Source organism: Artibeus jamaicensis, unplaced genomic scaffold, assembly GCF_021234435.1.
Source record: "Artibeus jamaicensis isolate MK-2021 breed Jamaican fruit bat unplaced genomic scaffold, CSHL_Jam_final contig_3126, whole genome shotgun sequence".
NCBI lineage: Eukaryota > Metazoa > Chordata > Mammalia > Chiroptera > Phyllostomidae > Artibeus > Artibeus jamaicensis.
In genome coordinates, this window is record NW_026521723.1 from 19,277,128 (window position 1) to 19,302,710 (window position 25,583).

General features: G+C 40.9%; 1 protein-coding gene and 1 non-coding gene across 2 annotated transcripts; one reads left to right on the plus strand and one right to left on the minus strand.

Moving 5' to 3' along the window:
* Positions 1-2,139: 2,139 nt before the first annotated feature.
* LOC119055577 (U6 spliceosomal RNA) lies at positions 2,140-2,246 on the minus strand. The gene has a single exon (XR_005083723.1). It is a non-coding gene; the product is annotated as a U6 spliceosomal RNA (small nuclear RNA).
* Positions 2,247-6,699: 4,453 nt separating this feature from the next.
* On the plus strand, positions 6,700-20,378 carry CSTA (cystatin A). Its single transcript, XM_053663126.1, has 3 exons — positions 6,700-6,965; positions 16,405-16,506; positions 20,170-20,378. Exons 1-3 carry the CDS (start codon positions 6,900-6,902, stop codon positions 20,296-20,298), a joined length of 297 nt encoding a protein of 98 aa, XP_053519101.1. The 5' UTR covers positions 6,700-6,899; the 3' UTR covers positions 20,299-20,378.
* Positions 20,379-25,583: the final 5,205 nt, after the last annotated feature.

The window sequence follows — 25,583 nt, forward strand, 5'->3', positions numbered from 1 at the left end:
TTTTCATGAGTTCATCTTCTCTGAACTACAAGGTCCATCTGGAATATAATATGAAAAGTGATCCACTTACTCAATGATGAAACCTCCCTGCATGAGACATATACATTGTGGGTTCAATGGGTTTGATGTGCCAGCCTACAGGTCACCATGTAGATGGCATTTCAGAGGGAAGTGCCAAGTTCCCTACAACTAACTTATAAGCAAAGTTTTTCGCCCATTGAAAACAACCTGTTTTTTAATATGTGAAGCAGTCCCCTAAGTAATTTAAAGCCAGCAGAGTTCTGATCATTTCTCACCTCAGAATTCCTCGGCAGAAGCCTATCTGTAGAGTGATAATCATCACACTTACTGATGCTGATGACCCAATGTACTCACCTCGGCTTATGTCTACATTGGATCTTCCCACTGAGCTCATACAAATTCACTGGGGACAGCAGCAGCTCAGACCTGCCTCAGGTGGTACCCAACCTGTAATCATGGTTGATTGAAAAAGTGGTAGTTTGAGTCCAATCTATGCCCCCAAATCACAGCAGGTATTGCCCTTCTACCTTCACAATGTGCACACAAAACCAGAACTTTCTCTCAGTTCACATCCTAAGGTTACAGAACAGAAATCAGTTGACCTAGACTCTGGTCCAGCTCAGTCATTGGTTGGCAAGTGATCTTGAGCAGGATATTTATTGAATGTCTGCTACCTGCAAAACATTGTTCTAGGCTCTGAGCTCTGGGAATTTAGCAGTTATTTCAGGCAACAGAGTATACAACTAACCAAAGTAACCACAGATACGAATAGTGTTATTAACAGAGAAGATGACTAGTGGGAGGTGGGAGAAGGCCTCTGTAGAACATGACATTTCTGCTAAGATGTGATGGAAAGGACTCAGTGAAGAACCTGGGAAAAAAATATTTCTGGCTCAAGAACAACAAGTACCCAGAGGCTGAGGTGGGGAAAAGCTTGGCATGTTCTGAGAACCCAGTGAGGCCAAGACATTCAGAAAGCATTACTGGGGAAAGTATATGAGATGAGGTTGCAGAGTTAGGCAAAGACTAAATTATACAAGACCTAGCGGTCTGATGCGGACTACAGCCCGTGGTGTCTGCAGTATTGTGGATGCAATGAACAAATTCACTTGGACTGCAGAAGTCCTGTGGAGAAAAGGGACAGCACGGCCACTCTCTGAGAGAGAGGGCACCTCGACCCTTGCCTGGACAGGCTTTTATTGCTTTCTGGTAGCATTACATCAAAAAAGGTTCTCGTTCATTATGCTCAGGTTCACTTTAAGTTATTACTTCTTACAGATAACAAAGAAAAAATGTTGCAAATGCAAGGGAATGATACAAGTGATTAATCTGGTTACAATCCATCCTTAGGATGGCTTAGTGCAGACTTTAGGGAGTTGCTTCAGAGATATACATTAAACATCTGCTGTCTTAACTCAAGGTGAGGGAGTTTTAGCAAAAGCAAGCCTCAAAGCAGCCTAGATATAATGCAGTTCTGGTTCCCCATGAGAAAGCCGATGAGTGGGCCTGGCTTCTGTGTGCCACCTTGCACCTGTCAGTTTTCTGAACTAGGACTGAGCTACATTCACCATTGCCACACAGACTGGTTCCCTATAGTGGTCCATGGTAAGGGGTCTGGATTTTTTTTCTTCTTAACTCAGTGGAAACATATTAAAGGAATTTATCTAGGGGAGTAACATTGTCTAATCTGTGTTTATAAAAGGTCAGTCTGATTGTTGTATAGAGAACAAACAGCACATAGTATTTATTGGGCAAGAACGTTTATGTGCAGAATTTTCTGATAGAAGGATGGAGACAAGAAAATAAACCATGATTTTGTGGCTTCTGACTTGTATGGCTAGGTGTGTGTCAGTGTCCCTGGCTGGAAGGCAGGAGACTCAGGGAGGAGGACTCGACTATAATACAGGCTGATGTCTAGACTATAGCTATGACCAAACACAGAAATATTCATAGCCAAAGCCAGTTGCTTCTGTCATAGATCTTGATGACCTCACACATAAATCACACCAGCACCCTCCCAGCTACAAAACTTGCCAGCCTTGCTTCCTGTCTCTCGCCACTGTGGGCCTCCATGATTTTTACATCCATTTACTTACTTACTTACTTACTTATTTATTTTAAAATAGAGAATGCTTCATAAATTTGCATGGCATCTTTGCACAGGGACCATGCTAATCTTCTCTGTGTTGTCCCAATTTTAGTACATGTGCTGCCAAAGCTAGCACTACTTTATTTTTTGCCACAATAAACATATATACAGATGCATATAATGCATCATTTTAACCACTTTTAGGTGTACAGTTCACCGGTGTTAAGTACATTCACATTGTTGTACAGTGGATTTTTAATTTTAATATGTCATTATTCTCATGCCCTGCCCCACTCCTTTCCCCTGAGAGTCTCAGGAGAAACTGTGCCTTGGGATCTTACTTCACTCACCAGTTCTCTTTCTTGTGTCGGAAACTACAGAGAAACAAAAGCTAATAAAGAAGGCTCGTTAAATAGGCATTTCAAACTTCTATCCATCAAAACAGATTCATAGATACAGAGGACAGTCTGACAGGTGTCAGAGGGATGGGTGTTGGAGGGCTGAGAGAAAAAGGAGACGGGATTAAGCAGGATGAAAATTGGTAGTTACAGAATAGCCACAGAGATGTAGATTTCAGCACAGAGAATATAGTCAGTAATCTGGTAACAAAGAAAGAAAAGGAAAAAAACAGGAAAACAAATAATAATAATAATAATAATAATAATAATAACAACAACATCATGACAACTATGTGTGGGGCCAGGTGGATACTTGAAGCAGGGGGGAGACCCAACCCTGTAAAGTACATGATTTTCTAACCACTTTGCTGTACATCTGAAACTAATATGGAATAATAGTGAATGTAAACAGTAAACAATAACATAAATTAAAAAATAAAACTTATACCCAAACAGCGTAAAAGGAATAACCAAATTCTCATGATTTATAAAAAAGAAGTTTACAAGAACAAATCATTTTAAGGTAGCAGTTATTGCAATTCAATTGAGTTGAACATACAATTTTATATTTTTATAATTTTAAACATTTTATTGGAGCACTAATAATTTACTACATCCACAGCCAGTGTAAGAAATGCAAGAAGTTTAAGTTAATTGGGCTTTTTATAATAAAATAACTAGTTATTTTATGAGAAAATAAAATAAATATTTTATGGCTTCAACGCCAGCCCACAAACCAGGGTCGCCAGTGCAATTCCCAGGCAGGGCACATCTTGGGTTATGGGCCAGATCCCCAGTAGGGGGCGTGCGAGAGGCAACCACACATTAATGTTTCTCTCCCTCTCTCCTTCCCTTCTCAGTCTCTAAAATAAACAAATAAAATATTTTAAAAAGTAAAATAGCATGTAAGAGGTTTTGAAACATTGGGAAACTCTGGCTGTGGCCTCAGATTTCACAACTCACCTGCAACAGGATGGAACCATTGTCAGAGAGTGCTGACAGTGAGTTCTTAGGGAACTCACTAAGTGTAACTCTTCCCTAAGTGTAGTTCTTACTACATCATGACTCCTTGTGCAAACCCATTTGTTCAGCTTCAACTACAAGCTCCTCCCAATCCCTGTTAGCTATTCTATTGGCAAAGCAGGCAGACTTGTCTCAACACATATTCATTTTCCTTGCGCTCTTCAGGAAAATAAAACATTCTATAGGTGGAAAAACACCTATAGAATGCAGGAAAAAAACAGAACAACCCTCTTAATTTCATTAAATTCTATTATAAAATTACTTAAATATTTTATCAGGAAAGCTAATTTATTCTCAGAAAGCGATAATGAATTATGTCATACAAAAATATTCTGTATTAGTCCATATTTGAAAAAATTTTCCCTGACTGATGTGGCTCAGTGGATTGAGGGTCCACTGACGAACTGTAAAGGTTGCTGGTTCCCTAACGAGGGTCGAGGAGCCCGGTGCTGCCTGCCGCTTATCTGCCGTTTATCTATGCCGGGCCAGATAAACAAGGTGGAGGGCCAGATCGGCCTGATGGTTTTCTGTTTGCCACCTGTGCAATAGAGCAATCATACAGATACTTAAAAGTAAATGTGCATTTAATTAATTGCATGTTTTAAGTAATAATAATTAACACAGAGATAATTCTGTTTCGCTTTATATACAACTATTAACACAGAGATAATTAACACAGAGATAATTAACACAGAGATAATTCTGTTTCGCTTTATATACAACTATTTCCTTCAGCCAGAGGCACCCAGACTACCTTGAGGGGAATCAGGATATCAGAGTAGGAATGTGAACACAAAAGCAGTATTTGCTTTGGGGCAGTTTTTGCTTCTAAAAGAAATCATTGCAAATCAAGAGAGAATACCTGACAATAACAGAGCACAGCCTCTAGAAAGGGAATAGAAGATAGGCTGTTTACCCTACCTGTGACCACTGGGGAGATTCAGAGGATCACCTTGACTAGTTGGTGAACAAAGAAATGGTCTATGACCTTGGAAAAAGTTGGAGGCCTGGATACAAAAGGGCCTGACTTGAGAAGCTCAAAGGAAGAAGTCGAGGATTATCTGGGGCCAGTGATGAGCCAAAGTCTGAAAATGACTAGTGACCTTTTGAGTCACTACACCATGTCATCCACACTTGCTGTTCTCTGTACGTGGGCAAAAGCATTCCATGGACAGCATTCTGCATAGTATTTCTTAGACTATTCAGCAAGACACCTACTTACCTCCAGGAATTTGTCAAGCACCTGCCAAACTACAATGAATGAAGCACCTTTCTATGTAGAAATGTAGAACAATCTCCAAAATAGATGGAGAGGGATAACACAAAGTGTATAATGGTTTATGTAGTAGGGTACCATTTAATCATTTATAAAAGAAAAATGTATATGCTGTATATGCATGTGTATATATGTAGGTGTGTAGCTAAGTATTTGCACATTTGTAAAAAATATCTCTGAAATCTGCAAGAAGCTGGTGACAATAGTTGTCTCTGGAGAGTGGAAGGGTGGCTGAGGACTAGTGTAGGTGAAGAATTACTTGTATGGAAAACTCCTTTGTTCCTTTGGAACATTTTTATCATGCGTGCATGTTACACATTCCAAAAGTTGAATAAAATAATACAAATAAATATTCATACAAAATAATTTTGCTAGAAGATAAGTTGCCTGCAGAAACCCTCATGCATGTACAAAAGGGGAAAATGCAATATTGTTTATAAGGGTAAAAACCAGAAACAACCAAAATCTTCATCAGTAAGGTATAAGTATGTAGAATATGGAACAGCATACCAATTTACATAGAACGACTAGAGATAATAGGTAGATCAATCTATTATAGAATAAAGGTAAAGCAGCCCTGGCTGGTGTAGCTCAGGATTGATGTAGCTACCATTGGTGTAGTTGGTGGGTTGAGCACCAGCCTGCGAACCAAAGGGTCACTGGTTTGATTCCCAGTCAGGGCACATGCCTGGGTTGCAGGCCAGTTCCCAGCAGGGGACACAAGAGAGGCAACCATACACTGATATTTCTCTCCCTCTCTCTTTCCCTTCCCATCTAAAGATAAATAAATAAAATATTTTAAAAAATAATAAAGCTAAAGCAAATGAATTAGATTGATCTATCTGCACATCAACATGGAATAACAAAAACATGTTGAATAGAAAAATTCATAATATAGAATGTGTGTTCAGTACATGATCTAGCTAGATTTTTTTTAAAAACTAAGTCAAAGTATAAAAATAAGCTAGAAAGATACTAAATTCACAATGTAGTTTCCCTTCGGGTAGAGGGCATAATATTTTTTGAAGATTTTATTTATTTATTTTTAGAGAGAGGGTAAAGGAGGGAGAAAAAGAGGGAGAGGAACATCAATGTGTGGTTGCCCCTCACGTGACCCCCACTGGGGACTTGGCCTGTAACCCAGGCATGTGCCCTCACTGGGAATCAAACTGACGACCCTTTCGTTCACAGCCGGTGCTCAACCAACTGAGCTACACCAGCCAGAGCTATTTTATTTCTTAAAAACAAGTATAAAAATATATAGAAAGCATGACAAAATATTACAAAATGTTGAATGATAGGACATAGGAGTTTGTAATTTTATTCTTTGTGTTTTTCTGTGTTTTATACAGTTATACAAATGTAAATAAATGTAAAATACAATTATCCAGCCCTGGTTCTCTAGATAAATCCTTTTACTTTCTTTATAAAGTTGAGTAAATTCTGAATAATCAGTCTTGTCATTATAAATTTACTTAAAAAAAATAAAACTTAGACTCTGGTTGTTGTGGCTCAGTGGATTGAACGCCAGCCCACAAACCAGGGTCGCCAGTGCAATTCCCAGGCAGGGCACATGCCTGAGTTGTGGGCCAGGTCCCCAGTAGGGGGCGTGCGAGAGAAACATTAATGTTTCCCTCTCTCCTTCCCTTCCCCGTCTCTAACATAAACAAATAAAGTATTTAAAAAAATAAAATAGCATGTAAGAGGTTTTGAAACATTAGGAAACTCTGACTGTGGCCTCAAATTTCACAACTCACCTGCAACAGGATGGAACCATTGTCAGAGAGTGCTGACAGTGAGTTCTTAGGGAAGAACTATACTCCCCTAAGTGTAGTTCTTACTACATCATGACTCCTTGTGCAAAACCACTTGTTCAGCTTCAACTACAAGCTCCTCCCAATCCCTGTTAGCTATTCTATTGGCAAAGCAGGAAGACTTGTCTCAACACATACTCATTTTCCTTGTGCTCTTAAGGAAAATAAAACATTTTATAGGCGGAGCTCAGAACAACCCTCTTTAAAGACAGGAGTCTCCACGCTTACCTGACACTTCAGTTCCAGTATCCTGCCCAGCAAAGAAGCGATTAGCCAAAATGATGCCTGGAGGTTTAACTAAAGCCAAACCTGCTACTCCAGAAGTCCAGGAGATTGCTGATGAGGTGAGTTGAATGCACCCCATGGAATGGTTTAATCTAAAATTTTAGTTCCTAGGTGGGCCCTGTGTTAAAAATGTGAGTGAACATGAAAACCAGAATACTGGGACATGTGTAGTTTTTTTCAGGCTTTCTTATAACGAAGAGAGTTTTCCTCTTTTAAAAGATGAAATAATATCTAATAATCTCGACTGTGAGAATGAGCTTGAACAAGTCATGCACCCTCTCGGAGCCCCAGTTTCCCATTTGTAAAAGAATTTTTATTGGATCATCTCCAAAGCTTTTACTATGTATGATTCTAGGATTGTTAACTCAGTTTCTGATGAAATTTTTCTAATCTCGCCATGTGGAGCCAACATATAATTAAAGTCTGAGGTTGTTAACAATTTGACAAACTGGACTTCAAATGCATTGCACAGAAATTTTTTTTTGAATGAGTTGAATTAAGAACATGGTAGAGGCCATCCACTTACAAATTTCCTACAAATTTAACCAAATAGAGAATGTTTCTTTTTTTTTTCCATTCAGTATTTAGAAGATGATTAAACTAGTAGAGAATAGATGTAGAATAGTTCATGGTGGTTCCAGAATTGATTATACTGAAAATAGGACATTAAATGTTTATTAGAAAGTTGTTTGGTTAGCTATCACCCATATAATAAAATTTATTATATTGTATATTTTATTAAAAGAAAAATACAAATTACTATTTTAGGCTTGTAACATTTTCCACTTTCTTTTTATTTATTTATTTATTTTTAGAGCTGGGGGGCAGGAGGGATTAGGAGAGGGGGAGAAACACCGATGTGTGTGAGAAACATGGATAGAGTGCCTCTCGCAAGCGCCTCTCACGAGCACCCAGGCTTGTGCCCTGAGCAGGGATAGAACCAGTGACCTTTCTGTTTGCTGGAAGACACTCAACCAAATGAGCCCCGCAGTTCAGGCCTTGTTTTCTATTTTCTTGTAGCATTCCTTCTTGCTTTTTCTTTGAAACTTCATTCTATGACACTGTTTAGCAAGCAAGATCAGCTTCTTGTGTAAGTGGAAAAGATGGAATTCTCCATGTAGGGCCCTTACAATCTCTCTAACAGATCAGATGCCTGGAATTCTACCATCCATTTTTTGGTGATAAATATTTCTCTTCAAAGAGTTCTTTTAAAGAACAAACACCTTGGAGTTGTCTTGTCTTCCTGAAGAAGATAATTAATGCTTTTGTTGAATCCCTGTTTAGAGTCAGTGTTCTCAAACTTGAATGTGCACATGAGTCACCTGGGGGCTTGTTAAAATGCAGATTCTGGCCCAGTGGGTCCGGGGTGGGGCTGATAGTCTGCATTTCTAACCAGCTCTCAGGTAGTGCCCTTGCTGCTGTCCACGACTTCACTTGCCTACAGGATCAGAGACACATGATGTCCTAAGAAATCTGTGAGAGATGAGCTTTCTAAAAACACAGTGTTGCCAAAATATTCTGTGTCACTTATGAAATGAAGATAACACCTTTTGCCCTGCTGACCTCAGAGCTGTTAAGACTGAGAAAATATGCCTAGGTGAGGCATCACTATTGTTTACTTCAGATTTTTGCCTGAAAGCATCTCTAAAAATGGAAAATCCCCTGGAGACTCTCCAAGGAGCAGAGCTATAAGAAAAATGAAGACTAAGAGATTTAAAATATACAGGGTATGGAAAACTTTAATTTTAATGATTTTTTATATTTATTTAAAGATTTTATTTATTTATTTTTAGAGAGAGGGGAAAGGAGGAAGAAAAAGAGGGAGAGAAACATCAATGTGTGGTTGCCTTTCACGTGGCCCCCAACAGGGACCTGGCCCACAACCCAGGCATGTGCCCTGACTGGGAATTGAACTGGAGACCCTTTGGTTCTCAGCCAATGCTCAATCCACTGAGCTACACCAGCCAGAGCTTAATTTTAATGATTTTTAAAAGCCTATCTTGGTTAGCAAGAACTTGTTTGTTTTTTTAAAAAAGAAGCTATCCAAAGGCCTTGCATTGTTAGTAATATTTGTCTGTGAACCATTTCTTGCCATGCATCTCGGGTTCCAATCCTGTCAGAGAGGGAGAATGAGACATAGGTATTTCTAATAGCTTCCTCACCCCAGAAAGGCACTTTGCAGCTGTAAAAGCTTTGCCCTCCTTTTCAATCTCTCATTTTGATCTTTCTAACCCCTGGGGCAGGGAGAAAAGCATGATGCCCATTTTTCAAATGAAGAAACTGAGATTCAAAGATGTTAATAACCACCTAATCAGGAAGCTAGCCTATCTCCAGATTTTTTATTTTTGACCACCTGCCTTTTCTACCATACAGTGGCAGGAATCTGGAGAGTCACGTGGGGTGAGGGAAAAACAGTGGTGAGATATGGTGTGGCAAATTCGCCTTTTCTGTGCAAGCAGCAGGCCTCAGGTTTAAATCAGCACGAGTAATGGATATCGGCAAATTCTTGAATATGTCTTAGGTATCTAGCACTGTTTTAAATATCATAGAAGTTAAGGGAGAAAAGGGGGAGGAATTTGGAGGAACAAATAGGAAGGACACAGGGACGAGAACTAAGGGGGGTGGAAATGGGAGGGAGGTGGGGAGCACGGGGCGGGGGGGGGCTGGGATGGGAGAAACAGACAAAAAACTGTACTTGAAAAATAACTAAATAAAATTTTTAAATAAATAACAAATAAATAAATAGTAAAAAAATAATAAATTAAAATAAAATAAATATCATAGAAGTTCCATGAGGACAGTAAGACATGGGCCTGCCCTCAAGGAGTTTCCAATCCATTTAGGGAAATTACCCATTAAAATATGGGTGCTCTTGAAGGAGCTGAACTTCATTGGCTTTCCCTGATGTTGTTGGAGAGCTTCCTGGTAGAATGCCAACGGAAGGAAGAACCCCATTAGGAAGGAGGGAAAGGAAAGGAAAGGTCATTCCATTGAGAGGAGAAAGCATGTTGAAAAATGATAACTGCATACTCAAGGAATTTGACATCAAAATGAGAGACGGGTGTTGAATGAGGTTAGATAAGAAGATCAAACGAGGTTTGGGGTTCAGAAGATGAACACTTCTGAGGAGAAAGGAAAAGAGTGTCCCCATTCGGAAGATAACAGAGACGGATGGTAATTTCAGAATCATGTACTAGGCTTACAGTACTTGGGACCAGAGTACATGTGAAAGAAACCTCCCCTTCTGAGATTCTCTGGGTATCAGTTGAGTGTCTTGGCTATACCCTTCTTCCTATTTAGGGAGAAAAGTTGTCACAAAAAAACAAGCCCAGGCTCTTCATTCAGAAGACATTGATGATGTGCACAGTATGTGAATTACTATAGACAGAGAAGGGATATTAAAGATGTAAGGATAGTCCCTGCCCTCGGAAATTTACAAAGTAGGTTGGAGATAAGAGATATACACAAGGAAATAAAGACTCATACATGCCCCACCCATAAAAACCAATAATACAGGGTGGGCCAAATGTAGTTTTATAGTTGGTCACATGAAAAATACAATGATTAATATGTAAATAATAATATAAGCATAAGCTCTATGTTTCAGGTACTTACAACTGTAAACCTACTTTTGCCTCACCTTGTATATATGTAATTAATGATTAAGTGAATGACTTGACCAGCAATAGCTTCTGGACCATTACTGCTTTCCATTATTTTATATTATAAGTAAATATAAATATATATTACTTATATATATAAGTAATATAAGTAATGCCCTTGCTGCTGTCCATGACTTCACTTGCCTACAGGATCAGAGACACATGATGTCCTAAGAAATCTGAGAGAGATGAGCTTTCTAAAAACACAGTGTTGCCAAAATATTCTGTGTCACTTATGAAATGAAGATAACACCTTTTGCCCTGCTGACCTCAGAGCTGTAATATATATTTATATATTCATTATATATATGGATATATATACATTATATACATTATATATAAGCAATGGATATATATATAATATTCATTATATATATATTGCATGAGATTTCTGACAATATTTATGGGCAGGAAAGAAATATGATTTCAATAATTATTTTTAGAAATAAGAGCTATAATTACATATGCACGGGTACATACACATAAAACCCACACATACAAGTCAGACCACATCCCTGCGTACAATTACTGGCATGCACACAGACTGTGGTTTTAGTCTGCCACGACACCACACAAACACCCCGTCTCATACCATTATGGACACACCTCGGGGCTTAGCATGTCATGGCACTCACTCACCCACCAGTTTGTGTTCTACTCTCTGACTATAGCCTCCTCCTCAGTCACCTCTCCCATGGCCCTAGCCCCAGAGAACCTGCCATGCAACCACCCCAGATTCCTTCAGGCACTCACCCTCCCATCGCCATCATGCGCATAGGCCCATGAGATCACCCGTGCTGCCTGGGCCCACAATGGGTGGTTCCATACTCTCCTCCATCCCTTGTTTCCATGACCCCGTGAGCTTCTGGCATCCCAGTCCTCAGTTAGAGGTCACTCCCACTGCCACCACTTCCTCCTCAGCTTCTGCTCCAGGTTCACAAAAAATTGATCAAGGAACATACAAAACTACAGAAAATTCACCCATTACAAATCTAGGATTCACGCCAGTGAATAACAGCAATAGAACCATGGGGCTGCCAAAACATCCTTTTTGTCTTAGCTTGTTAGTCCTTTTCTAGAAGCCCCACAGAGATGGAACTGGACCTTATGTCTCCTCAGTTCCTCAATCCCTCCTATCACCATGGTCCCCCCAGCCAGTGTCTCAGTTCTGCTCATAGAAGATTGTGGTCATCCTGTGTAAGAATGCCCTGATTTATGTACCCGCTCTGATCTCATTTCACCCTCCCAGCTAAGACCTTGTCCTCTTTTCTTAAGTCAGCCCCGCCTCTCTTATGCCAGGTGCCATGACTTCATGTGCACTGGGTGCCTTGCCCCATGCTTCCCCCTTCCCTCAGAACATGGTCAGACAGCAAATGTCTACAAGACACCTCTCACCAGCCCTACTGTATTTTCATGCTGCTACCCAAACTCTCCTTCCTTACTACACTGTAAATCTTTCCAAAATATGGCCTATCCATGTTGCCACCATTACCCTTCCATCTATTCTTTCCTAAAGGATGCATAGTCTAAATGATTCTGCAGAAATATTAGATACAAGAAAAACTCCTGGGTGTTGTGTGTGGTGTGGCTGGAATCCTCAGATCCCAGAGCACTAACGGTTTGCCAAGATTCATGCTCTGCAGCAGTAAGAAATGCTTGAACAGCCCTGGGTTATGTGTATGTCACCAGGTGCTCCTCGCAGGTAGCATCCTTCTCCTGCTGGGACGCCAAGCAATTCCCCGACACTGTTTCCTCCAGCACCTCAGCCACCACCATGCATGGCAGGCTGAGGAATTGAACCCCAACTGTGTTCAGCCCAAGGTCTGGCTGTTTTCCACCAGGCTCCTGAACATCACTCCTAGCTGGGCCTTCACCCTCTGAACATCCATCCTGGGGGTCGTTCAGCACCAAGCTGCTTTCTGAAACTTGAGGTTTCACTGACCAGCTTCTTCCTGCTCTGCCCCTTTTCCTGCTCCTCAGCTTAAATCTTATGACCTTAGTTCATAGCTTCCAACAACGAAAATCTGTTTTATGAAAAAGGGAGCAAGGCTACAGCTAATAAATAAGTAGGTTTTCTATATCCACTGGTGTCATATCTGCAAATTCAACCAAAGGTGTATCAAAATGTTTGGGGAAAACAATCCCAGAAAGTTCCAAAAAGCAACACTTAAATTTGCCCTGTGCCAAGCCCTATACTGAAAACACACTAATGAAGTATGCTACAAGCTATGTGCAAATACGTACTATGCCATTTCATATAAGGGACTCGAGCATCTGCAGATTTTGGTATCTGCAGGGGGTCCTGCAACTGAATCCCTCCAGATCCCGGGGAAGACACTACAGTGAACCTGCAATCAGGGCACACACTCTGGCAGGAGCTGGTGCATTTACAGAAACAAACCAGAACCGCTCTGTCGTGGGAGACTCTGGGCTTCCAAACTGCACAGATACGATGGACAGCTGCAGCTCCAGCTAGGACAGATAGAAATAAATACTTGTGATATGTGGTAAAAACAGGACCAAAAGACTGGAAACCAGAAAGAGTACAGATAACTGCAACAGATAACAGATATTTAAGTCATCCGGCAAGGAATTCAAAACTTTAAATAACTATAATTAGCAATTAATTAGCCATAAGCGGTCATGTTTTCCTCACAGGCCAGGTTCCTCATTTGTGAGAAGTTAAAATAGATAATTTTGGGTTTTGTGTACAGTTTAACCCTTTACAACCCTTTCTAACTTGACTGGTACCCAGCGTTGGCTGAAACTGGTTAGAACAGAGGAAGCAGCAGGACAGTAACCCCTTTCCTCATTCATCCTCTCTCTCCATCATTACCCACTTTGCCTTTTCTCTCCTACGCCCTCTCTCTTCTCATTTCTGGTCTTTCTTCACTGTTCATCTTCTTCCTTCCTCCATTTGGAGCTTCATTTTTCATCTCAAGAAAGCAATCAAATTCTTCCCATCATTCGGAAGTTGACAGAAAGAAATAAGTGTTAAGTCCAGGAAGTGTTTGCCCCTCAAAAGTGGTCTGAGAATGCCTAGCTTGCAAATGGCTTCATTCTTGAAAATACTTGTGGCACCCAAAGGGAGGCACCAATAGGAAAGAATTGAAAACAGTTGCACACTGATGGGAAGGACTGGAGGTCTGTCTTGGACTGTAGATGCTTCAGTGAAGGACTTGGAGTCAACTTCCTAATAAACAAGGTGCATCAAGCACATGTGTTTATTTTCCTCTTCCCTCTAAATAATAGAAAAGGATCAGGGGAAAGGGGCACAGACACACAGCTATAAAGACAACAGGAGATAGGCAAAGACCATCTTAGACATAAAGACAAAAGTGTGGAGATCGAGGACTTCCGCCAAGATGGAGGCGTAGGTGGAAATACCTTGCATCCACGCACAACCAAATCTAAAAACAATAAAGTTTTAACAACAATAAATGCAACCAAACCACACAGAAAATCGACAATACGGAGTCCAAAAACAATGAAATGCTCAGCTAAACCATCATGAAAAAACATTAGACAAACCCAAACTGAGAGCCAGTCTACAAAATAACTGTCCAGTCTTCTTCAAAAGTGTCAATGTCAAGAAAGGCAAGGAGAGACTGGCAACTGTTACAAACCAGAGAAGCAGAAATAACTGACTGAACTAGGAAGCCGTCTTGGAGAGGCTCCTCCAAAGAAAAAGGACTGTGGAAGAAGTGGTGAAACTTTAATAAGGTCTGTAGTCCATGAAATAATAGTCTATGATTGTCAACTCCCTGTTCCTGATATATATACTGTCCTTATGCAGGATGTTAACATTAAGGAATGTGGCATAAAGGATAAGAAGGGGAAAAAAAGTGTGGAGATAGAAAAGAGATGAACAATGGAAAGTGACTGAGCCATCCAGATACTTGAGCCACAGAGGGGAATGTCTGAGCCAGATGCAAGCAGGTCCTCACTGCAGAACTCCAAACTACCTCAAGCACGAGCCACTCCAGAAACTGATGGAGAGGAAACTGAGGCACGGGGCTAAAGCCAGAGGATTGATGGCTGTCTCTCTGAGGAGCAGTCAGACTGCCCCCAGATCCTTCCTTCTCACTGTCCTCCACCCTGCAAGACAAGCTACTACCTGTCCTCCCCCAGAGCAAAGGCTCGAGCTCTACTCTTAGCAGCAATCCAGCGAGAGAGACCATGGTGGGCACTAGTACATGAGGCCCAACTGAGAGCCGAATAAAGGACCTACACCGAAAACTTGGGTTCAGTCAAAGTTGACTTACTGCATTTGAGACTCTCTTGCTCCCTTATCCTTGGTTTAAGAATTCTGGCATCTAAGCTTATTATTCCGTGTTTGACAGAATGATGGCCATTCAAACTCCTGGATCCTATAAAAATGTCCCCTTACTCAGCAAATGGACTTGCAGATGAGGTTAAATTAAGGATCTTGAGATATACAGTACTGTTTTTGCAATTTTGAGTCAGGAATTATCTCCAAACAAACTTTTTAATGGAAGAGTAATTATTGTTCTCCCCCTGCTCCTTTTTCATATTAGTCAGAGACATATATAACTATAAAGCTTTGCCACTCAAAACATTACCGTATAGCCAGCCCTGGCCGGAAGGCTCAGTTGGTTGGAGCATTGTCCTGTACACCAAAAAGGTTAGGGGTTTGATTCCCTCTTACAGTACATACCTAGGTTATAGGATAGATCCCCTGTCAGGGTATGTTCAGGAGGCAACTGATAGATGTTTCTCACTCACATCAATGTCTGTCTCTCTCTATTTCTTTCTCTCTCTCTCTATCTTCCTCTCTTCCTCTCTCTCTAAAATCAAAAATATATCCTAAGGTGACAGTTTAAAAAGGAATTACTATATTACCAAATGAAGTTCATGTAAACTGACCCTAAGGCAACAAAATTTGACCTTTTAGTCAGCCCATGTGATCTTATTAAAGATAGGTCTTTTCCATCTACCCATTCCTCCCCACAATTATTGCCTCTTTTCCATGTTCATAAGTTCTTTTTTCAATTATTTTATTGTTGTTCAATTATAGTTGTCTGCATTATCCTGCCCCCCACATATTCCACCCACCCCAGCCAAACCCACCTCCCTCCCTTGCTTCCACCTTCCCCCTTGGTTTTGTCCATGTGTCCTTTATAGTAGTTCCTGAAACACTTCCCCCCATTCTTTCCACCCCCCAAGTCCTCACCCACCGTCCCTGCCCTCCATACATGTCAGCCTGCTCTCTCTGAGTCTGTCTCTGTTTTACTTGATAGTTAAGTTTGTTAATTAGATTCCACATATGAGTGAAATCACATGCAAGAGGGTACAGGTGGAATAAATAATGATGGAAAACAAGCAAACAAGACAGTACAGCCATTTAGGGAAGACTACAGACACCAAAATACGAAATAAAATTTTATCTAATAAAATCTATAGCATACTGAAACAAATGTGATCAAGTCATATTTGAGCCAGACTTAATATTTTTATTTATTAAAAATAGATTTCTACTAAATCATGCATCAAAGAAAATAAAAGCATTTGAAAAAATAGGTGGTTTTTTTTTCTTTGAAATATAAAACTACACCCTAGTAGGTGTGGCTCAATGGATTGAACACTGGTCTGCAAACCAAAGGGTCGCTGGTTTGATTCCCAGTCAGGGCACATGCTGGTGTTGGGGTCTGTGTCACCAGTTGGGGGCATGTGAGAGGCAACCAAAAAAGAAAAATGAAAATAGCTCACAGATCTCATTATCATCATTTCAGGATGTGAGGTCCTGCATGTGTAAATTGCATAAATGGAATACAATATATTTTTGATAATTTCTTTGTTCTTTTCTTTTCTTAAGGTTAAACCACAGCTTGAAGAAAAAACAAATGAAACTTATGAAGAATTTGAAGCTGTGGAATACAAAACTCAAGTGGTTGCTGGAGTAAATTACTACATTAAGGTTAGACGTCAACATCCACTTTGGCACTAAGAGACTATATTTCTCACTTTATGTGGTGCTCCCTGTCACCTCTTCCATATCATCTCCTCCTTCACCTTGTCCTAAATCAAGATGCCCACCCTGCATGCTTCCCAAGGAGTAAACTCTCAGATTTAGTAAATGTCAGTGTATTTATGTCACCTTTCTCTTGTTAATTTAGAAAGCCTTCTTATACTGGTTCTTCACTTAATTTCCAGAAATTGTATAGAAAAAGATTTCATAGAAGTTCAGATCATGTTTAGCTTGCGGCTGTGACTACTTCGCATGTGAAGTGGGAGTCTGAAGGCCAGGGCTGGACCAGAGCTCTCCTGAAGCTTATTTCACCTCGAAGCATCATGCTTCTATGTGTCTAAATGAGTGGATGTAAGGAATAACTTCAATCATTGACTGGGAAACTCACTTAAACCTCTTTTGCCCATTTTCATTTTGATTAATATAATTTAAAATTTTTTACAACTCAGATTCAACTTGTGGCACTGAAGGTATATTATAAAGCAATGAAACATTAAAATATTTTTAATTAATTTATATCTATATCGAAAAATTAAATGATGTATTGCTCCAGCTCCAATGGAAGAAAAAGCTGTGTACTTACTGAGAGGGCTCCAATTTGATGAGTCAACTCAGGACATTTGGGAGTCAGTTTTGTCCTTTAGTATTGAGAGGATAATTCTGATTTACTGAATATAACAATAGACATTCAAATGCATTTACTTGATGTTTAGTAAATAATTGACTGAGGCGCAGTCTGGCTTTTTTTTTTAAGAAAAAAATCATTATAAGATATTAAAATTTTCTAAAAACTTTTTAAAAGAGAGAATATAATAAGCAGTGCTAACCAGCTCAGCACAAGAAAATCACAATACTGAATCATGGAAGTGGATGGACTCAGTCCTACCAAATTGGAGCCATGAAATATGCCCGGCCCTGGGGTGTGTGCAGGGTGTGGGGCCCTGGGGTGTGAGAGCCTGCCCTGTGCTCAGAAAGCAGCCTGCTCTCCTCATAGCTGGAAAAGAACTCTTTCCAAATAAAAAATGATTTTGTTCCATAACAAGCATTCCATCAAAATTAGGATCATTATTTTAATAATTTACAATTAATCTAAGTGTGTAACTGTCACATATTGATTATAGCTCATAAACTTCTTTAAAAACACATCAGAAAACTATCTTGAAAATGTCTTGCCTAAAGATCACCTGCCCGGGCTTAAACACAGTCTCTTCTCTTCCCTTTCCTCCTCCCCTACCCTCTTTCCCTGCCTTCTCCTTCCTTCTGTTACAGATTTCTCCTACTGGACCATAGCCACTGACCCCAGTTCCCTCAGACTTCCTATCAGCCTAGGTTGTTAATCCCTTTGCTCTGAGCCACTCTAGACTGAACTGAAGGTGTTGCTGGTGATGTGACCCTCTCTGCTCCTTCTCAGAGGCCTATCCAAAGGCAGGTGGTAAAATGGAAGGATTGTAGGCTTTGGTCCTGGCTTTGAACCTTTGTTGGACTTGTTCTGCTAGTCAAAACCTATGTGATTGCAGCTCCTCATCTCCTCTGAGGCATCATTGCTTTATCCACACAAAGCAAACAATAACCCACTTTGCATGGTGTTGTGTGGAACCAAGGAAGCAAAAATTTCCTGAGCACAGAGAACGTACCAGGCACTGTTCTAAGAGTGGGCATGTATTATCTCATTTAATTTTCTCAACAAATCTATTAGATAAGTAAGATTGTTTTTCTTGTGTTACTGATGAGACAACTGACCCCCAGGAAGGTAAAGTAACAGAGATCAGACAACTGTAAAAGCAGAAGCCAGGGGGTCTGATGCTTAACTACTGGCTGTAATAATATATGCAAAGGCTGGTGCCCTGCTCCAAGCATGGAATGAATGCTTTTAATAGCTTACACCACAGATCAGGGGTGTCAAACTTATTTTCACCTGGGGCCACATTAGCCTTGTGGTTGCTTTCAAAGGGCCAAATGTAATGTTAGAACTGTGTAAATGTAATTACTCCTGAACAGTTGAGGGAGAGCCGGGCACTGCCACTGGGTGGAAAAAAGGGGCAGGAACAGAGAAAACAAGGTGGAGGGGGCCAGATTTGGCCCGAGGGCCTTGTGTTTGCCACCTGTGCCACAGAGTAAAAACAACATAACTGTTGAAATCTGATTCTGAGTTTTGGCTCTGTCCAAAACAGAGATTTATGGGAAATTATTGTCCTGAATCACTCTGAATCTGCTTCAGCATCTATAAAATCATCATTGTTCCACATTTTTCGGGCCCATAATAAGTAGTAAATAGAATCATGTATATAAAATGCGCATCATAGTATCTGACACAGAAGAAACATTTGATAAATGGCATTTTTTAAAATGAGGTTAGCAACCCTGGCTGGTGTGACTCAGTGGACTGAGTGCCAGCCTGTGAACCAAAGGGTCACTGGTTCAATTCCCAGTCAGGGCACATGCTTGGGTTGCAGGCCAGGTCCCCAGTAGGGAGTGTGCAAGAGGCAACCACACATTGATATTTCCTTCTCTTTCTCCTTCCATTCCTCTTTCTATAAATAAATAAACAAATAAACAAATAGATAAATAAATAAAAATCTTTTTAAAAATTTTAAAATAAAATAAAATTAGGTTAGGAAGGGTCATCAGAACACACTAAATATTATTCTAAGCAAAACTTTATTGTCTCAAACAAGATCAAAAGTAGAAATTCTTACCCAAACTACCATTTCAATCTTCATACCAATAACCTTCCAGCAAGATCAGTTTACTTTAGAAGGGAGACCAGACTGTCCACCCCCTGGGCCCTGCTCAGTCCTACCAGTGGGCATTTATAAAATAGGTTATGATATACATATTGAGAACCACACATCTCAAATTTTCTAGGACAGTTCTGTTTTTCTTCTTTCTTAAATCATGTGGCAAATAAATTGTCCCAGTCTGAGAGTCAAAAAAAGTGCCATTGTGCCTCTGTACCTCTTTGAAAATGAAATGCACCTCATTTGTGCCCGAATTGTATTAAAATATAAAATAAAATACACCTAGGACCTATGTCACTTGCCATACCTTCAACCTGCCATTTCTCTCATAAAATAAGGTGATAGGTTTTTGAAAACCAAGTGTCTAAGAATGCTGGTCTAGGTATATTGTTCCAGAAAAGCTTATTGTCATGAAGTCTTTTATGGTCTTATGCATAATTTTTTTGTTTTTATTTTTACTGTTTACACTATTACTGATCTCTCCATATTTCCCTTCTTCACTCCCCCTGGCCTCACCCCCACATCACACTGTTGGGTGCCTATGTGCCATGCATACACATTCTTTGACTGAACCCTTCACCTTTTTTCATCCAGTCCCTCTCCTGACAGCTGTCAGTCTGTTCCATGTATTTGTGCCTCTATTTCTATTTTGTTCATCAATTTCTTTTGTTCATTAGATTCCACATACAAGTGAGATCATATGTCCTTTGTCTATCATTGACTTGCTTATTTCCCTTAGCATAATAATCTCCAGGTCCATCCATGTGATCGCAAAATGTTCCTTCTTTTTTTATGACCCTGTAAAGGTCTATGGATTCCCACTTGTCGTAGATCCATGCAAATGAACCTCCTTTCTCTCTCTTTTATCTTTCAGGTGCGAGTAGGTCATAATAGTTATATTCACATGAAAATATTCAAGCCACTTCCTCAAGAAGAGCAGTCTTTGACTCTTACTGGTTATCAGACTGACAAAAGCAAGGATGATGAACTGACCGGCTTCTAGCCACACGTTACACAAGAGGTCTGCTTCCTTCCACGGGCTATCGATTAATGGTTCCTGTTAATAAATGCAACTACCAATAAAGAAACATTCGTTTAAATAAATTAGTCTCTTCAACTATTTGTCTATTGTATTAAATAGTAATTACCTTTTCTTTCTCCAAATCAGTGTTATTGCTTTAGAGCAGAAGTTCTGTACAAATTGATGTCAGTCAGAAATCTTGTAAAAATTAGTCAGGCCTAAGCAATTGCTCTTTTTTTTAGGGTTTTATTTATTTTTTTTTTTTTAATATTTTGTTTATTTATTTTTCAAGAGAGGGGAAGGGAAGGAGAAAGAGTAGGAGAGAAATATCAATGTATGGTTGCCTCTCATGCGTCCCCTGCTGGGAACTGGCCTGCAACCCAGGCATGTGCCCTGACTGGGAATCGAACCGCGATACTCTGGTTCGCAGGCCCACGCTCAATCCACTGAGCTACGCCAGCCAGGGCTTAGAGTTTTTATTTTCAGAGAGAGGGGACGGGAGGGAAGAAAAGAGGGAGAACATCAGTCTGTGGTTGACTCTCACACACCCTCTACTGGGAACCTGGCCTGCAACCCAGGTATGTGCCCTGACTGGGAATTGAACCTACGACCCTCTGGTTCTGAGACTGGCACTCAATCCACTGAACCACACCAGCCAGGGCCAGATGTTCTTTATCAGTTGCATTATAATCAGATCCATAACCAGAACTTCATTTTAAGTTCTTCTCATCTGGAGACAGACATTATTTTACTCTGATGCATTTGCAAATAGCTTTTATCTTAAAAAGCCATGGAAAGAGATATTTCAAAAACGGGGGATGGATTTGTCAGTCCTTTGCCAACTTTCGGGTGGCATCCCGGTTGTTGAGGTATTAACTAGGACTGTCCCTGCTGTACAAATAAAGTCTGTGCAGGCCCGGAGCTGTGGCTCCAGAAACAACTCAGAGCCCATCAAATCCGTCCACCTTCCCAAAACCTCCCCTATTCATCTCAAAAGGCTTGTAGATTATTGGCTTTAGGAAACCAAATCCTTCTCTCAGAGGAGCTTGCTTTGTCCCCCATATACCTTTGAAATATAAACACCTGGTGTCTTTAAGAACTATCTGGCCCAACTATTAAAATGCAAGTTTCTGGGAGGCAAAGCTTATCAAAGGGAGAGAAAACCTTAGCCATCTGAACAAATCAGTTTAACTTACTTCAGCTATTGCTTTCTAAATTAGTGAGTTTTACTCTGTAATACCTGTTTGATAGAAGTATCTTTTTTCTCTTAAATTTATTGAATTTATTAGGGTGACTTTGGTTAATAAAATTATACAGGTTTCAAATATACAATTCTACATCATCTGTATATTGTATTGTGGGTTTTCCACCCCAAGGCAAGTCTCCTTCCACCACCAAGGAAATGCCAAGTTCCATGTGGGTTCTAGAGAGACAAACAACTTACAAACGCAGGGCACTCCTGCCAGCTGTGAGCAGCCAGAGCCTTGTCAATCTCTGTCATGGGCAGCAACGGAAGGTGAGTCAGGAAGCAGGTCAGAATTGATAAACCTGTGGAACAACTGAAGCAGGTTCTGAAATTGCAAACAGAACATTTATTTGGCCCTGGTTATCATCCCTTACCTATCTGGGTTTAAATGTAATCCACACAACCCTAGTCGAGATCTTCAATTTTCCATCTACAAATGATTATCTTTTTCTACCCTGAGATATTCTAAAAATGATTTAAATTAATTGGGGGACTGAAGAGTGGGAAAACTTTAGCTTCAGGTAATAGTTAATAAGCCTAGTAGTTAATGCATGTGAAAAGCTATTGATTGTTTCAGGAACTGCAGGTACAGCCCACTCTGACTCTAGGAGACCACAAGTGATTGACCTTTGTGCTTCAGGAGAGACCATAAGCAATCAAGGTGATATCTGACCATTTGTTCCAGGGAGAGACAATCCGCAGCCCAGGACCCAGGACCCAGAACCCAGATGGACAAAAAAATCACCAGTCAGTGGATCAAGGATGTTTGGGAAATTGCCAGAATGCAGCTTTTATCTGCTTAACCTCTTTCCTAAGAGTCCCAAATCCCTTACCTACAATTTTTTTGCCTTTAAATCCTAAATCTCTTACCTACACTTTCTCCCCCTTATAAAAAAGGCTGGCTAAAAAGGAAATGTAAGATGGCCTGTTGGGGTACGAACCCGCCATCTTCTCAGATCACCAACCATCTGAACAAAGATCCCTTAAAGATTCAATCCCGGTCTCTGCTTATTGGGTCTGGTAGGTGAGAGGCAGCCAGAATGCTGGCTTTTCCTGTTTCAAATCACCACGCCTAGGTTATTAAATCACAGCCACAAGATAAACTTGCACTGTATGTAACAGAGAAGATTGGGACTGGGGGATAGAAAAATAAGAGTAAGAACTAAAAAATAAATAAAGCTGCAGTGAGGTTATTAGACTAAATGCTGGCTTCTCTAAAATAAAGTAGGGTTAGCTGACAAGAGGCAAGCCTGCCGATTTGGCTTTTAAGGTCATTGGAACCAAAGCAAAGACAGAAACAAGGTCAGTTACGCAATTCTCCACGAATTGTGTAACTGATAAGCACAGCTATTTCCTGACAGCAAGACATGATGGACACGTCTCCCATGGTCTCTAAAAAGATCCCATGGCCTTCAACAGATCCCTGCAGTAAATGTGAAACAGGAGGGCGACCGAGTCCAGGGCTCGGGCTGCCCGACACCACTCAGCCAAAAATCAGAGACAGGAATTGGATTGTTATTGCACTTTCATTCCTGTCAGAGGCCAGCATCCGAGAAGGTACCAGGTTAAAACCCTAACACCCACCTTACCTAGAGCTTACAGAAGCAAGTTTATCTAAGGGAAGTCTAGGAATTTGGGAAATTCCTAGGGAGAGCACCAACTGGCTGTTTTTCTTGGGACGGGTAGCTGAAAGACAAGTCTGCTGCTTTTTCCCCAGCTGGCTCCTTTGTTCCAGTGTTATCTTTTCATTTGCATTAGAATTCCTCTTCCTCTCTTCCCCAAGGACTGAGGCCTGTGATTTATGGCCAGGGAGGTTCTGTTTTCTGTGGCTAGGGAAAAGAGGTATAAACCATTTATTCTCAAGTGTCCTTGGTTAGTGTATATAAAAGTCTTCTAATCCAGTAGCTGGCTATAAATTGCTGGAATTGTTTGGCCTTGTTTATTTTCCGGTCTCAGCTTCCCCATCCCACTTACCCCCTGGAATTTTCCCAGCTTCTTGCTCCTCCTGCCTGTCTCATCCCCCCCACTCAGAGACTTCCATTCTTAAAATCTTTTAGGAGTTAGGAGGGAGTTGATTTTCTTATCAATAATTACTTCCTGTTGACAAGGGACCTAGTCCCTGCTCGTAGTCCCTGCTTACATAGTGTATGGAGGGCTCTCCCTGCCTGATCTGAGGGAGGCAAAGGAATGGGATCTGAGACTACCAGGGAGAGGCTGTGAGCTGCCCCATTCCAAGTATGGGTAAGCTGGAATCCCCCCTGAAGCTTCGTCATCTTGATGTGGAACTGTTGTATCTAATTCAAACACCTAGTCCTGTCACAGGTGGGCACAGGTAACCAGGTTCTTGGTGATCAGGACAAAGAATTGACCTGAATACCCAGAGTTTATAGCAGAGAACATGGGAGCAGGCCAACTCCAAGCAGAGATTGACCTCATGGGCTGGAGGGACTCTATTCTTATAGGGCGGATCCTTCCTGGCTAGTTTTGACGGGCTTTTACTGCACATGTACAAGTAGTTGTATTACTTTAAAGCTACTGCACATGTGGTCTCCCATGGTTTTCCTGGATTGGCCGCCAGGGAAGGGGGTCACACGATGTTACCAAATGGACACCCCTTCTTGGGGGTCCCCTGTACTAGGTTTGCCTTTCCCACCACCAAGGAATTATAGCTCTCCCTGTCAGAGATTGGTGAAGAGGAAACACATTTATTCAAAAGTTATACAGACTTAAGAGTAATGACTTAATGTCTTCATTAAAATCCAAAAGCCCCTAAAAACACCCACAAAAACACAGCCCTTCCTTCCCCACTTTGCCTGGTCTGGGATACCATATCTCAGAAAAAGAAATAGAAATCTGCAGCTCAGGCAGCCCCCAGTTTATCCCAGTAATCCATGCTCCGCTGGCAGGCCTCCCTCGGTTCCCATCACCATCAACTGTGTCACCGGGATCTCCAGTTCTTAATCCAAAACCACACAGCACCTTCTCATGGCCCACCAGCAAGAGTCCTTTCACCCCTTTCCTTCCCACAGTGTCTCCCCTGCATTCTTTGGAACTGCTAAGAGAGAGCCCTGCATTGCTGCTACATCTTGCTTTCCAGTTTCCTAAACTGCATGGCAAAGGGAGACCCAAAGCCGCATGGTGATTCTCATCATGGCTGTTGCACCTGGGTTTAAATACCAGCACTAATCTTTCTCTGCAGCCCCATGTCTGACTCCTCCCACAACTGACTACACTTGCCAGCATTCCCATATTTTTCCAGCCTTTCTTGGCTGCGTTAGTAAGTCCGGGCAGGCGTAGCCCTGTGGTATGGAGCAAACAGTCTCTAAGCTCTCTAAGCTCTCACGCAGGTGCTGTAACCAGGGGGAGTTGCCTCCCAGTTACATCCTGGGTGGAAGTCACTCCCATCTCCATGGCTCAAAGCTTGGCCACAGCTGTTTAACATATCTATGAAACTAGTTAAAGGTTATAGATATATTAAATGACCATTCTAGAGGTTATCTGCAAAGCTGTTGCTATGCAAAACAACTCAATGGCCCTGCTTCATGTGTCCCATCCCCCAGCTCAGACTTGTGGGAGTGAGGACATCCCATATTTTTAATATTTCCTGGACACCCTGAGTTCCGGACCCCATTACAAATCATTCTTTTGGGGGCCCCTTGGCTGCACCCTCTTACAAGTCCTGCTAACAACTCCATTCAGCCAAGCCACTGAGTCTCATTTCAGGAGGTGACAATGCAAGTGGGCTTCTAAAGTGAGGTCTACACAGTGTAAACAAGCAACCAAGTAAACAAGAGTAGAGATTCTATGAAAACAAATAACACAAAAGTCAATGAACACAGTGAGTCATAAAGCAGTTTCTGAGTCTGCAAAAGTGCCAGATGAGAAGGCTTCCAAACACAAGGCTTTTGCTGAAATGAACTTAAGCAGTGACGGTCTGATATTCCTTCTTTTTCTGCAGTTTAAATGTCTCTGGTGATATCATCAGGTGCTCAGGTAAATTCTGTAGGTTGGTACTGCATCA

Coding starts and splice junctions, on each gene's coding strand:
- CSTA (XM_053663126.1), top strand. CDS start 6,900: ATGATGCCTGGAGGTTTAACTAAAGCCAAACCTGCTACTCCAGAAGTC. Junction 6,966..16,404: donor TCCAGGAGATTGCTGATGAG/GTGAGTTGAATG, acceptor TCTTTTCTTAAG/GTTAAACCACAGCTTGAAGA. Junction 16,507..20,169: donor GAGTAAATTACTACATTAAG/GTTAGACGTCAA, acceptor TTTATCTTTCAG/GTGCGAGTAGGTCATAATAG.